Below are 14,688 nucleotides of genomic sequence, written 5' to 3' on the forward strand. Positions count from 1 at the left end.
TAGCCCCACTTCAGATGCTGGAAGGCTGCTATGGGGTCTCTCCACAACCTTCTCTTCCCCATGATGAACAGCCCCAACATTCTCAGCCTGTCTTCACCGGTGAGGTGCCTCAGTGCTCTTACCAACTTTGTGGCCCACTCTGGACTTGGCCCAACAGCTCCATGTTCTTCTTATGTTGGGGTCACCAGATCTGGATGTAGCACTGCGGGTAGGATCTCACCAGAGCAGAGTAGAGGAGAATCGCCATCAACCTTCTGGCCATGCTGCTTTGGATGCAGCCCGGGATCTGCTTGGCTTTTTGACACACCTTTTTAAAGGTTGGTGGCTGGAAACGAGCTGGCTCAGTAGATGGCACTCTGTCCTTTGGTTTGGCACTTTCGTCGCCAATAAAGCGCCAAAGGTCCGTAATTATTGGATGCGTCGCTGGAACCTCGCCGTCTCGGGGCGGCGGGATCGCGGGCAGGAAGGACAGCCTTGGGCAGCTCTGCCCTTCCCCGCCGCCGCGCCGGCTCCGCTCCTCCCCGCGGCCCGTCTTTCTTCTCCTTATTCCAGGTTTGGCCGATTTCGCGTCTCCCGCCGCGGCTGCCGGGGGCCCGCGGTGCCGGGGCGGGGCGGGGCGGTGCCCTGGGCCGGGCCGGGCCGGGCCGTGCCGGGCCGGCCGCTCTTATTGCGGGCGGGCGGCGCTGGCGCGGAGCGGAGCGGTCCGGCCGGCAGCGCACGGCCGCCATGGGGCGGTACTCGGGCCAGACCTGCCGCCTCATCTTCATGCTGGTGCTCACCGTCGGCTTCTTCGTGGCCGAGCTGGTGTCCGGATACCTGGGCAACTCCATCGCGCTGGTGTCCGACTCCTTCAACATGCTCTCGGACCTCATCTCCCTCTGCGTGGGGCTCTCCACCGGGCGCATCGCCCGCCGCAGCCGCCGCGGTCCCCGCGCCACCTACGGCTACAGCCGCGCCGAGGCGGTGGGAGCGCTCAGCAACGCCGTCTTCCTCACCGCCCTCTGCTTCACCATCCTCGTGGACTCCGTCCTCCGCCTGGCCCGGCCCGAGCCCATAGACGACGCCCAGCTGGTGCTCATCGTCGGCACCCTCGGCCTCGCCGTCAACGTCGTGGGGCTCCTCGTCTTCCAGGACTGGGGCGCCTGCTGCAGCGGGCGATGCCCGTCCCAGCCTCCGGCCGCGGCCGCCGCGCCGCGGGACGTGCCCGGCGGCACCCCGAACGGCGAGGAGGATGAAGCAGGTGCCTTTCGGCTGCGCTTCGCCTTCCCCTCGCGTCCCGCGTCTCTCCCCACCCCTCCCTCCCTCCCTTCAGCATCCCTCTCGCCTTCCCGCACCCTTCCCCGTTCCCTCTCTCCGTCTCGTTTTCCCTCGGGACACCCCCGAGCTGTTGGCCCGATCCTCCGGGCCCTTTCAGAGCCCCAAGGCCACCCGTGGGCCCGGGGGGAGTTTCTCTAAGCTCACCCAGGCACCCGCCGCCTCTTTCACCTTGTACTTTACCCCCGGCTGCTGGGTGTCCCCTCGGGATGGGGGAAGGAGGCGTTGCCCCGGGAGCTGCACGGGAAATGTTTGCGCTTGTTTTTGTTTTTCTTCTTGTCATCTTTGAAGGCAATTGGTTTTGAGAAGGTTGATGTTTTTTCTGTTTGTAGAACTCATACACAACACAGCGTTTCTTCTTTGAATGCAGGTGGTTCACCAAATGACCAAAAGAGCCCTGAAGAGGGGTCTGAGAAGAAAAAAGAGAAAAAGTCTGAAGCCTTGAACATCAGAGGTATGGCATAGGGACTAACTGTACTGCTAATGTTAAATTAACTTCAAACACTCTATGGTTTCCATTTCAGATTTACATACACACCCACAAATATCAGTAAGAAAGGGAGAAGTCCAGGACTCTTCTATGTAATTGGATCCAGTTATCTCTAGCAGAAATATTTTGATTTTATGGAATAGAATAAGTAGTAATGAAATAGTGTCATGCTGATTTGGCTTTGAGTGTGCTCACGTTTTGACTTTCGTTCTTAGAAGAGTGCAGCTGAACATTTGGAAAGGACACAAACCCTGTTGCACTAAGCTCAACTTACTAGAGGCTTTACAGGAAGGTAACACAGGTAGCTATGAGGCACGTCTTTGAGTGTCACTGATGTAGTAGTTGAGCAGTTTTCAACCTTAAATGCTTTTGGGCAGAAAACAGAAATCCTTCTAAATCCCCATGTTGATAGTGTTTTGTTGTCAGCATAAGGAAAAGGGTTCTGAAACCGGTGCTTCAGAGCGGTGTTTTTGTAGGTGTGAGCCCATCCCTGTGAGAGTGTGTGACAGGATCAGCCTTCCCTATGGTTGAAATCTGGCAGGTCTCTGGGAATCTGTGGAGTGAAACATAAAGCTACTCCTAGGAATAAATTACCCGCATGTCTCTCCCTGTCTGTGTGTTTCTGTACATTTACATACCTACTCTGAGCAGAGCCAAAAGCAGATGTCTTTGAGGATATGAAATATTGATTTTTTCCCCCCAAGGAAAGGGCTCAATCAGAGTAAAAGAACCCTCAATCAGAACAGTAATTTCTGGTTTCTTATGGTCACTGATCAGCAGCTGGTATTCCTCCCAGGTTGTGTGAGTTTGCTTTGCATGAGAGGTCAATGTGGCAGTCAGGCACTTGGGTTTGCTGGGGGATTTTTTGTGTGTGTCTGTCTTTCAAAAGTGTTTGCAGAGCTACATAAATGCTTTGTAAGGGAAAGCTGCAAGGGGAGATGCTTTGGAAAATCAAACCATGTGCTAGAACCACAACACTTGCTTGAATGTCTAGAAGCTGGTGTCACTGGATATTATGGCATTATAATGGTAAGATTATTGGATCAGGATAAGCAAACTGTCACGGGGATGGAGGAGAGAAGAGTAAGGAACCAATTACTTTAGAGAAGGCCTTGCTTGCTTGAACCACAGTGCATAGGTATAAAGATGCTAGAAGCTTTCAAAAAATGTCTAAAGGATAAGGAATTTTATGACGGTAAAGATGTGTGCCGTCTTTGATTTTTAAAAAGAAATTTTTAAGTGTAACTTTAGTATGTCACCTTTGCAAAATCTATTTTTATTGTCTGTATAAATATTTTTTGCTTCTGTAGTCATAAAGATACGTGTCTCCAAAATTCTGACTCAATCCATACTGTTCCTTTTAAGTTAGTTACAAGCTGCACTTACTTCATAGTCACTTAGCAAAAAATTATTTAGTTGTGGAACTGGAGCCTCCCTGAAGAACATGGCTGGACAAAATGGACTGACAGAGGAATGGCTTCCTTGATTCTATAGCTGATAGGAACAGGAATCCATAAATCCTGTCTGGCAGGGTTAATTATTGTAGTGTGAAATTATTCCTTTAAGTGCTTGAACATATGCAAAGTAGTTCAGTTAGACTTGGGAGTGCAAGGGGTTGGAAACTGTTGCCTATAGTATTACCACATTGACTTAATTTAGTAAAAAATTCATTTTTTGTTCCAGCTTTTGGGATTTGATAGGGAAATGGATAATTTTTTGTCTGAACCCTAATTCTGTGATGCATTACCACGATTACATATTAATGATGTTAAGAATGTAAAATAAATATTTTTCTATATTCCGTGTTCTCAGTTACTAATTCATCAAAATTCTGACATAGTTATATTTTTTTCTCAACTCTAAAGAAGGCTTTCTGAAACATTTTCCTGTTCTTTATAAGCTGTGCTCTCTTGTTAGTTGCCTGGGCAATGCAACTGCATCCTGCCTGTCTCTCTTGTTAGTGCAACAGCTGATAGCCCATGCTGAATCAGGACTATTTGTAAATGAAAAGGAAACACTGCAACACTGTTAGGAGGAGTAAAACCCTGTGGTAGTCTGCCAAATGGGGCAGAACATGCCTGACTCCAGCATAAAGAGCTGGACTCACCAGGAGCTTGTATTTTCTTATCTGGCCCAAGTAATTTGGAACAACTCCAGAGGTTGTGGCCTTCATTTCTCACACAGATCAAGGTACATGTACAGAGCTGGCAAGAAACAGCAGCATGGGCAGAGTTCTAGGGCTAATCCAGTATCCAGCATCATCAAAACTCTTTTCTGTGTTGTTAGTGAGGTTTGGGGGAGCTTTTTAGAGCTTCTCACTTGAAAGTGTATGTGATAGGGTTGTTAAAAAGAGATGGTTCATTTTCTTCTGTCACAGCCCCCAAACAAAAAGTATTGACAAAGAAATTCACTTCCTATAGAGAGAGATGCTCTGAACTCAGGCATCAGTTGGAATAAAATCTGAGTCAGGACAGTAAAAACTAACAAAACCACAGCATGTTTGAGCAGTGACGGGAAGAAGGAAGTTTATGTAGAATAGTAAAAAGAAAAAAGACATTACTTGAATTATTTGTAACTACAGCAGGAAGACTGCTTTGGTCATTGTAGTTTAATGAGCAGCTAAATTTGATACTGTAAGAGCCTGTTTCGTGTCTTGACCTTTTGTAAAAAAACCATTTTTATAAGATATAAAAAGAGGTATCCAGCATTCCTCTCAGAGTAGTCCAGGCACTAAACCTTGTGACTGACTCCAGAACCAGATTCTAAATTTTGGCAGGTCTGAAGGCTAGTAGTATTGATGGAACAAGGTTTAATATGATTTGTAACTAAGTTTGATCTAAAAATTGGAGTCTGAGGGTATTTGGAGCCTGCTTATGTTTCACTTAGGCAATTTTTCAGATCAGCAGTGTCACAGAAACAGGTGGGGGAAGGTAACTGTTGTTGGGGGTGGTCTGCAGCTCTCAACTTTCAGGGTAGAATGGATAGATTTAGTCATCAATTTTTAATTTAGATTTAATGTGCTAGTATCTGTTAATAACCTTCCTGCATTTAATCAAGCACATTTTGTGTTACCATGGCATTGCAGCTGGATAGCAGTCGCTAGCATATCCTACATGCTTAATAATGCATCCCACTCAAACAGCAGTGCTTCAGAGTCAGTATTTCCCTTGCTGTTTTTTTCCAAAAGCTGTTACTGAAAACTTTAGTTATCATATCAATGGCTGGAATATTGCATTCTTCACATCAAGTGGAACATACTTGAAAAACGCAGCATTATACCTCCCCCTAGGAAAAAACCAAACAAACCAGAAAACCCCAAACCCACCCCACTAATGGAAATTGTGCCATTTGTTTCAGGTGTTCTTTTGCATGTTATGGGAGATGCGCTTGGATCTGTGGTTGTGGTAATTACTGCTGCTATCTTCTATGTACGTCCCCTGGGGAATGCTGAGTGTAATTGGCAGTGCTACATCGATCCGAGCCTGACAATAGTTATGGTGCTCATCATCTTGTCTTCTGCATTCCCACTCATAAAGGAGACCTCAACAATTTTGTTGCAGATGGTCCCCAAAGGTGTTGATATGCAACTACTGAGTAAGTCAGTTTTGTTGTTGCAATTCTGTTAATTTCAATGGTGCATTGCAATGCATATGTTATTTGTGGAATTACATGTTTGGATTATTTACTCATAACAGCTCTAAATTCTCAAGAACTCTGAGAAATAGTCACATGCCTGTGTCCTAGCAACATGACTCAAATCTCTCTGGATTAGTTAAAGCATGCATTTTGGGAATGTGGTACTCCAACAATACATCAAACATACCAGGTCTTGAGCTGTTAATGCTTCGTGTGGGTTATTTGTGAAAGAAGCAACTTTGAGTTACAATCTTTTCCAACCCTTCTGAAAGAGCTGCTTCTGAAAAGCTTCCAAAACACCTTAGAAATTTCCATTAAGGTTGGTTAACTCTGTGGCTCTTAGGTGCTGTTCACACTGGTTAATTGTGGGGTAACACCGGGTATTTCTGGAATTCCCTCATGCTCGGGGGTTAAAGAAACCAAAAGATGTGGGATCTTGATGGAGGAAGTGATGTTGTAATAGTTCCTCTGTGAACAGCCATTAGGGAGCCTGAGGGACTGGTGAATCCAAAGGGAAGGGTGCTGTGTTCATCACCTGGAGGCTGAACTGAAGGCAGCTGGGAGCAGACGCATTGTATCAAGTACATCTCTTCTAAGATGATAGTTTTGACACTTGTTTTTGGATGGGGTGCCTCTTGGGACATTTGATAATTAGCCAGTGCACCAAAGCCCCTAATACCTCTCCCTTATGTCTTCCAGCTAACAGACTTGCTCGTGTACCCGGGGTTAGCAGCCTCCACGAGGTGCACATCTGGGAGCTTGCAAGCGGGAAGAACATTGCCACTCTTCATGTCAAGTGCCAAGCCCCTTCTGATTACCAAGATGCTGCTCACAAAATACGGAAGGTTTTCCACGAGGCAGGAGTCCATTCCGTGACCATCCAGCCCGAGTATGCTGACCACAAGACCTCACATCTCCTGTGCAGCTCACCCTGCATCTCAAAGGCCTGTGAGTCTCATCTGTGCTGCAGCCAGAGGGAGCCCCCCCGGGCTGACACGAACGGCTACGTGGAGAAAAGCGAAAGCTCCCTCACTGCACAGCACAAAGACAATGGGTCAAGGCAAAGTGACATTGAAATCCCTATGGAGGACTCAGTGGCAGAGGAGAGCTTGAAAAACGTGAAAAATTGCGGCGTGTCTGATGACAAATCACAGTCGGGCGGTACACGACTTTAGGCAACTCGCTCTGCTCTGTGTCATGTGCTCATGGAGCAAACATCCTGGCTGGGAAGGGGGGCATCGGTGGTTGTAGCTGAAGTTCATGTGGCAAAAAGATTTCTGTGCTTTAGCTGTAAACCAAAATACACCTAAAACCCCCTTGTACCTGAAATAAGGATTTCCACCAAGGTTGTTGCATTCATATGATTTTTGTGATGCAGCCTTACTGAATTCCTTACCAAACTAAGGCTGAATTCCTGCTGTTAGAGTGCATGGGGTGTATTGCTCTCTGTCTGCACTGCAGATGATATTTGCAGTTCACGGCCAGTAACACCGGGAAAGAGCCTCTGGCCTTTCCTGCTGGAGTGAGCTGTTTCTTGAAAGCCCTGTGGCCAGTTAAAGATTGTACTGAGCTGAAGTACTGTATATTTAAAAAGGACTTCAGTAGAGATTCTTTACTGATCCTTAAACGCCAATTTTGCATGGACAGTTAGTTTTTAAAAGTAACAATTCTGGCCAGTGGAGTTTGTGAATGAAATTAAGAGTGTCTAAGGGGAAGCACTCAGGAATTTTGACTTGTGTTATTTTCTTGATTGACTCCTGTCAGAGCAGAAGTTGGTCTTGCTTCTCTACAAGTAATACTGGAGTCCCAGCGTAATCACAGATGAGCGTGCTAAGGAATGGACTGCTTGTTGTGAAAACAAATAAGTACCTACTAATGTTGTCCATACTGATTCTAGCAAATGGAAATGCAGGCAGTCATCCAATTAACTTTTATCTTTTTTTTACTGTTATGATTGTACAACTCAGTCTTCTAAAATTTTTATTATCCTTTTCCTGACAACACAAGTTCCAGGAGCCATGATCTTACTCCATCATTGAGCAGGATGATTGCATTATGTTTAACACTGAGTCTGTCATTATTCATGCTGAATAAATAAGCTACAGTTTATTATGAACAGTTGAAATTCTGCAATTCTATTATTAAGGCATCATTTAATATTGTATTAATTAAGGAAGCACCTCTAAAGTCTTGTATGCAGTATTATCACTCAGAGGGAGCTTTAAAAAAATTAAAGCAGGAAATTTTTCCTGGTTTAGTCGCAATTGTTTCCTGTTGGCTGGTTTTAAAGGTCATGATGCCTTGAACCCCACCTTCTGCCCTGCCCTCTTCCCCCCTGCCCAAAGGTGTATCTCAAAGTGTCTTCAGTGAAACAGTTCACTATCTTTTTGCTGCTTGCTCTTTCTGGAGGTATGGAAGGGTTCTCTAAGGAAGACAAGGTGATGTGCCCTGTCACTAGTGCTGGATTTCAGTCAGGTATGTTCTGCAGGTTTCTGGGAGGGGAAACCCACTACTCAGTCCACACTGAGTCTAGTGCTTGCTCTCCCTGGCTATGCAGATCAGATCCAGAAGATCCCAAATATATTTTGTTGGCAAAAGCAGCGTTTCAATGGTCTGTGTGGCCTGAACAGGATATTTTATCTATTTATTCACAGGGACAGCTTTGTAAAATAGTGGTGTTTTTACCTCAGTGACACCTTAACAGAAAGGGCAAATTGATTTCCAGCCTGGGCTGGGAAAATGCCAGGACCTCCTTGTAAGGATGGCTTAAAAGCAGCCAACTCCTTATTAATAAAATATGATTGCAATAATTCAATGAATATTAAAACACCCAGCAGGATATTTTACTGCTTGGAATGTAGTATTTACTGAAGCAGTAATTTCAGTCTAAACAGAGTATTTCTAGAATTATAATTACCCCTTTTAAAACAGATTTTTGGATGAATTAAGATATTTTATACCATTTTGTTGTAAGGTTGTATCATATAAATTAACCTATTTGTTAATATAATTAAGAGCTTGATCCTCCAGGCTCTTTGATTCCATTGGCAGCAGCAGGATCTTGCTTGGCAGGTATTGCACAAGTTAATGTAAATCAGGAAACATTGTAAGAATTGCTGTGTCTTCTAAAAGCATGTGCCATGAAGTAAGACAGCCCTTTCTTCTGTTCTTTTATTTTTCCCTCTTTATTTTCATCTATGATGATGCTTAGATGTAAATAACAAATATATTTATCGTGTTTTTGAGAACTGGAATAGACATCTTCCAAAATAACATCGAAGTCTATGGGAGAGCTTTCTTCCCAGATATCTTCTAAAACAAGCATCCTTGAATAGTTATGCATAATTATTTGTATCTAAAATAAGGTAATTTTATATGTATATATATGTGTATATATATATATACATATTTTATTGAATGGTTGAAAGCTGGAATGGCAGTATTTATTCTGGGATTAAAGAAAACTAGTATTTGTGATGTTGGGGCATTTGTCAAAATGGACAATTTTTATTCTTCTAGTGTTAAAACTGTGGCTATGTTTTGTTTTGTTTTGTTTTTTTTTTTTTTTTTTTTTTTAACTTTTAAAAGCATTGTAACCTGAAAATACAATGAAATAACATTCTTGAACTTTATAGTCTCTTGTCTGGTTGAATGTACTGTAACTGCTGCCTGTGAAAAAATGGGAAAATACCAGGGATTATAGAAATTTTCATAGGTTTTGACACAGGTAATAGTGATAGATTTTAAATTTGTTTTATTAAGTAAGCAAGCAAAACCAACAGAGCTATGCTATTAATGAGATAAACTTTTTTTTGTGTGTGTGTGTGTATGTGTTGGAACTTTCAGGGCATTCAACTAAGCTTTCTGACCTGCATCTTCCCCCTCATTTGAGTAACAAAATATTTTTCTCCTGTACTGTGTGTCCCCTCTCTATTTCTGTGAGAGACTTCATTCCAACCTGTGTATTTTGTATTGGCCTATTCCCCTTCAGTTCTTGGCATATTTCTTCTAATTCTGTTGAAACAGGCTTCCCTCATTTTGTCATACAGTGTATTTCCTTGTTAGCCCTTATCTATGGGCACTTGTTCTAAATCCAGTTTTGTAGTCTATGGCACTGTCATAAAAGCTCTGTTCTGGCCTCTTTAGCTGAATTACTTTGTTTCCCTCCCCGACAAGTACAGGTTGTTTGTGCTGCTCTGTCCTCTTCAAGCACTGTTTCACGTTTGTCTCTCTTGGTTTTTGGGTTCTCTTGCAAAAATTGTCCCTTCTGTCAATTGCTGCTGGTGGCAAAGGAAATCTGCTAAAATTATGTGTGACTTTCAACTGGTTGTCCAGCTCCTGTGGACGTGATCCATAGCCAGTCATACGTGTGACCTAGTAGGATGATGACGGAACCTTTGCTAGGCTTGCCAGATCGTTCTGCAGTAAAAGTGAAACCTGGAATAAGTTACCATGACACAGAAAGAAAAAGCAAGGGCCTTCATCAGTCATGTGTCTTTTCTTAAAGGAAATCAATTCTTTGTCACTTTTTCATGAGTGCCAAAAGTGCCAATTTGATTTTTAATTTTTTTCTTCTTCTGAAACCCTCTAAATGCAGGTGTTGCTTTTATTCTTAATTATTAAGAAAACTGCTGCTATTTTCAGGAGTACTGCATTTGTTTTGCCAGTTTTCAGCTGACTTTCTTTTCCTTGACTTCTTTATAATACTTACCTTGACTCATAGTGAAAGTGTGTTTTTTCCCTCTTAGTGTTTTTTCTCGTTGTCTCTTCAATAAAAGCAGGATGGTTTTGATAGCCTAGTCATGAGTCATGGTGATCTACTAACAATACAGTTTAGAAATACATTTTTATGCACTGGTTTACTTTTTGCAGTCCATTCTATTAAAATACACCCCCTTCCTGGTTTTGCTGTGTGACATACCTTACCACTGCCAGTGGTAATGCCATAAATCAGTTTTTGACCTTCTTTTTTTTCCTATTCTTTCTCTCTCCCATTCCTGATTGTAATACTTACTGTCCTGAATACTCCCTTTTATTCTGAACTTTGAAGGGGATATGCCAGCACCTGAATTTTTCCCAAAGAAGTTCACTACCCAGATTCTATGGAAGGCTTTATGGGAGCTACTCCTAGGATTATTTTGTGTCCTGTGGTCTGTGTAGAAGTGTTATCTAAGTAGTCATCCTGCGAATATGAACACACGCGTTTATGTATAATTAAATTCTTTATAAACACTCTACCTGAATCGACTTCTTAAGAAAGGTGGATTTCTAAACCTGGGAAGGTATCATGAAGTTAGGGGCGGTTCATGGGTCATTCATTAACATCTTGGGGAAAAGCTTGGTAAAAGGTAATTCAAAAGCTAGAACATTCCTGTAAGTTCTGCTACTTACTCTGCTGTACAGTGGAAGCACTTTCTACATTAAGTACTTCATTTGAACAGTGATACCTTGATGTGAGGATGTCACTGTAGAAGATTGTTACATTTGTGGAGCTGTGTTGCTTAAAAGTTTCCTCCGATTTTTCTGTTCCTTATGTGATTTAATGTGCCAAAATGTAATTTCCATGATTGCCGAATCTCACTGTGTTTTTATTAACCATTAGTGAGAAATGACTTAAGGTTTTAGCTATATTTTTTATCAAAATGAAAGTTGAATGTCTTGAAAATAAAGTGTATTTTTAAATAAAACTTTGTTCTGAGCTTGATGTATGCTCACAATAGGAAGCCTGTATCTCTGGATAATTTTAAGACTTTTGTATGAGTGAAGTTTGTTCTCATCCTGTGAGACAGTTGATGTTGCAAATTTTGTATGTATTTGGAAGAAAAGTGGATCAATACTCAAAAGCTTTTCTCCTGCAAAGCAGCCTTGGCATTTTGCCACAGGGAGAAAGTTGAACGTGTATACTGTGATTGTCACTCCTGGGTTTCATGACCTGAATGTGCATGTTAGAAATGGGATGAGGTCTAATGGTACAAGTTTAGGTGTTGTTTTTGGAGCAGCAATCCTGGAGGTGCCCTCAGATGTTTCTCTCTTATTCGCATCAGTATCAGGTATCTGCCAATTGGTCCCTATCTTGTTGTGTCCAATTCTACAGTTGTTTATGTCCCTACTTATTTAAAAATAATCAATAAGGAGGCAGTGGTCATTGTGTTTGGGTTTTGGGTTTTTTTTCTTCTTTGATTCTCTCTGAGTGGCAGATGCTACATAAATGCTCCATAATAAATTCAGTTCATGGCTGGCCAATATATTGCCTGTGCTTTTGTGTGCGGTTGGTGTTGTTCAGCTTGTAGATAATGGACGACTAATAATTTCGAAGACAGAACTGAAAAAATTTTTAAAGCAATTCCTGACAGAATTTAAATTATACATAGATTCAGAGAATGTTAAGGGGTTGGAATGGACCTAAAGCATTACTTAGTCCTACCCTTCCTGCCATGTGCAGGGATATCTCCAACAAAACCAGGTTGCTCAAGGCCTGGTCTTGACCTTCAGCTTTGGGGCATCCACAAACTCCCTGGTCAACCTGTTCTAGTGTCTAATCACCCTCACAGTAAAGAATTTCTTCCTAATATCTAACCTAAATTTCCTGTCTTTCAATTTGTACCCACTATTCCTTGTCCTATCACTGCAGTTCCTGAGGAGGAGTCTCTCTCCCTGTAGCCCCACTTCAGATACTGAAAGGCTGCTACGGGGTCTCTCCACAACCTTCTCTTCTCCGTGATGAACAGCCCCAACATTCTCAGCCTGTGCTCCTAGGCAAAGTGGTCCAGTCTTCCTATCAACTTCGTGGTCTCCTCAGAACTGCTCCAACAGCTCCACGTTCTTTCTTGTGTTGGGGTGACCAGATCTGGATGCAGCGCTGCAGGCGGGGTCTCACCAGAGCAGAGTAGAGGGGGAGAATCCCCTCCTCTGACCTGCTGACCACATTGCTTTGGGTACAGCCCAGGGTATTTTTGCTTTCTAGGCTGCAAGCACACATTGCCAGCTCTTGGTGAATTTTTCATCCACCATCTCCTCAAAGTCCTTCTCTACATGCTGCTCGCACCCAGTTCTCTGCCCAGCCTGTGGGTGTGTCTGGGATTGCCATGACTCAGGCGTAGGACCTTGCAAAGGAACAGTTTCCCTGCTGAACACACTGACATAAGGCACCTGAAATTCCAGGACTTCTCTACACAGAGGCCCTTTATCTTGTATCTTGGTCCTTTTGGAGCAGAAGGTGTTTTTCCACCTTTGAGGGCTGCTACTGTTTTGGTACTTTTGTACTCTCCAAGAAGTCACAGAAATAAGATGAGTTTGGGCTGGATGTGGCAATTGTGTTTTTGAAAACAACTTCTAAAAAAAAGGTCCACAATCTGTATAGCTTCTCATGTATTCAATAGTAATTTCTGAAAAATGTTTATACATTCAAGCCATAATATATTTTTGCAATTACAGTTTGTTGTTTTCCCAAATGTATGATTTTAAACCCATAACTTTCTGCATGGACAATTTGGGTGGCTGCTATGGATTCCCCACAAATGGGTGCATGTCCATCTGCTGAGGGAAAGCGCTTTCTGATCTGGTGGAAATCTTGTTCTGACTTAAAGCTGTAGTAAGAAGTGAGGAAATAGCAGTGATCACAAATGGAGGAGGGTCAGTTAAATTCTTTGGCAAATTTAGAATATATTTGGGGGGCAGACAGTGAATCTTCCAGTTAGGATATGGTGGAGGTTCAATAAAACAGAGTAGGAAATGTGCAATGAAATGCCAATGGAAGTTACTGAGGTATTCATCAGGGATGAGTAAGCCTCTATCCCTTCAAGGACACGTGCTTTGCCCTCTGATTCAAATATGGAATTTATTGTTGAGTCCTAGTTGCATTTTACAGGCAGAGAGTTATTTTGCTATAAAATGGTAGCTGGAAAACCATAATTGCAATGCTTACCATCAGCTCTCTGGAGAGCCTCTGGGGGTTTGTGGTTGAACTTGTCTCTGCTGCAGTGACGTTGGCCATCTGATGAAAGAAGCGTGTATCTTGGTCAATAGAGATAACAGGCATTTGAACAACCATGGATTGTTATCAACTACTTGTATATTCAATTAATTGTACCTGGGGACATTCCCAGGCACAGAGAGCGGCCAGCACACAAAAGCTTCTATCTGTGCTAGGGAGATACTCTGGGAGAGCATGGCTCCCTGCTGAGGGCCAGCTCAGATTAAATCCTTACCTCTGGACTGTGCCTGGGAATGGCTGGGAGAGCAGTCATTGGCATGAAATGACTGTGAAATGCTTGAACACCTTACTGGTATAGACTATCACGGTTCATTCCCAGTTTTGGTTTAATCTGCCAATGTTGATGTGGGCCTTGGTCTCTGAGCCTCCACTCTGTTTGGCAAGGTAGCAGAACCTGCAGATAGAAAAGGAGATGAGGCTGCTGGTGGTTTCTTGGGCAACAGGGTGGAAAGGCTTCCTGTCTTTCCTCTGCATCAGTGCACAGGGCAAGCTGGGTGGGGAGAGGCTGCCCTGATCAGCAGTGCAGTCAGCAGATAATGCTATCAGCCCAGCTGCTTTTGCATGGCTCTGGAAGTAAAAGGTGCAAGGCAAGTGGCACGTTCGATATGGCGCTGCCCTTTGCTTTACCTCCTTCCAGTCCTAGTACATTCTTTTTTTTTTTTTTTTTTTTTTTTTTCCCAATGTTCACTCATGTTTAATAAAGCTCTGTGTCTGTTTAACCGTACATTGCTGATCACCCTGTGGTGAGGAGGTGGAAACAAATCAGTGGTAAGAGGCTTCAGGGTACATTTGGGGAAATAACCCAGTGATGACTTTATTCAAGTCATCCACATGACACAGTAGGTCCACAGCCTAGAGTATAGAAAATTTTGCAAGTATAGGATTGCATAATTCAAGAGGTAGAAAGCAACTCTTTTTTAACAAACATCTTAAAAATTAGTCTTGTAAAAAGCATCTGATGTGGATGAGCTGATCCTCCAAGCTATAAACCAGGAAGTACAACAGGCAGTGGGAAATCAGCACAGTGAATGCCATGACATCTTGCAGAGCAACATTCTCTTTAGTTAGCTGTTTCTTTTTAGGGTTCCCATATGAAGTAGGGATGGTGGCCTTTCTGCATACCCCAGTTTCCTTTGCCCAAATTGGTCACGGAAAGTAGGTTTTTTTTATGGCTGGACTTTAAGTGCCCAGCAATGTGCAGGGCCTACGCTGTGAGAAAACGCCTACCAGCAGCACAGCACCTGCAGCAATTTGT

The 14,688-nt window shown here is 43.3% G+C and overlaps 1 protein-coding gene across 1 annotated transcript; it reads left to right on the top strand.

Moving 5' to 3' along the window:
- The first annotated feature begins 709 nt into the window (after positions 1 to 709).
- SLC30A10 (solute carrier family 30 member 10) lies at positions 710 to 8,966 on the top strand. The gene is made up of 4 exons (XM_040060688.2): positions 710 to 1,240; positions 1,685 to 1,768; positions 5,162 to 5,398; positions 6,140 to 8,966. The coding sequence occupies exons 1-4, from the start codon at positions 727 to 729 to the stop codon at positions 6,613 to 6,615; spliced, it is 1,311 nt and encodes a 436-aa protein (XP_039916622.1). The 5' UTR covers positions 710 to 726; the 3' UTR covers positions 6,616 to 8,966.
- Positions 8,967 to 14,688: the final 5,722 nt, after the last annotated feature.

This window comes from Hirundo rustica, chromosome 3, assembly GCF_015227805.2.
Source record: "Hirundo rustica isolate bHirRus1 chromosome 3, bHirRus1.pri.v3, whole genome shotgun sequence".
Taxonomy (NCBI): domain Eukaryota; kingdom Metazoa; phylum Chordata; class Aves; order Passeriformes; family Hirundinidae; genus Hirundo; species Hirundo rustica.

Excerpts from the sequence above, each read along its gene's own strand:
- SLC30A10 (XM_040060688.2), top strand. The coding sequence starts at position 727 with ATGGGGCGGTACTCGGGCCAGACCTGCCGCCTCATCTTCATGCTGGTG. Across the intron at positions 1,769-5,161 it reads TGAAGCCTTGAACATCAGAG|GTGTTCTTTTGCATGTTATG; the intron begins GTATGGCATAGG and ends CATTTGTTTCAG. Across the intron at positions 5,399-6,139 it reads TGTTGATATGCAACTACTGA|CTAACAGACTTGCTCGTGTA; the intron begins GTAAGTCAGTTT and ends TATGTCTTCCAG.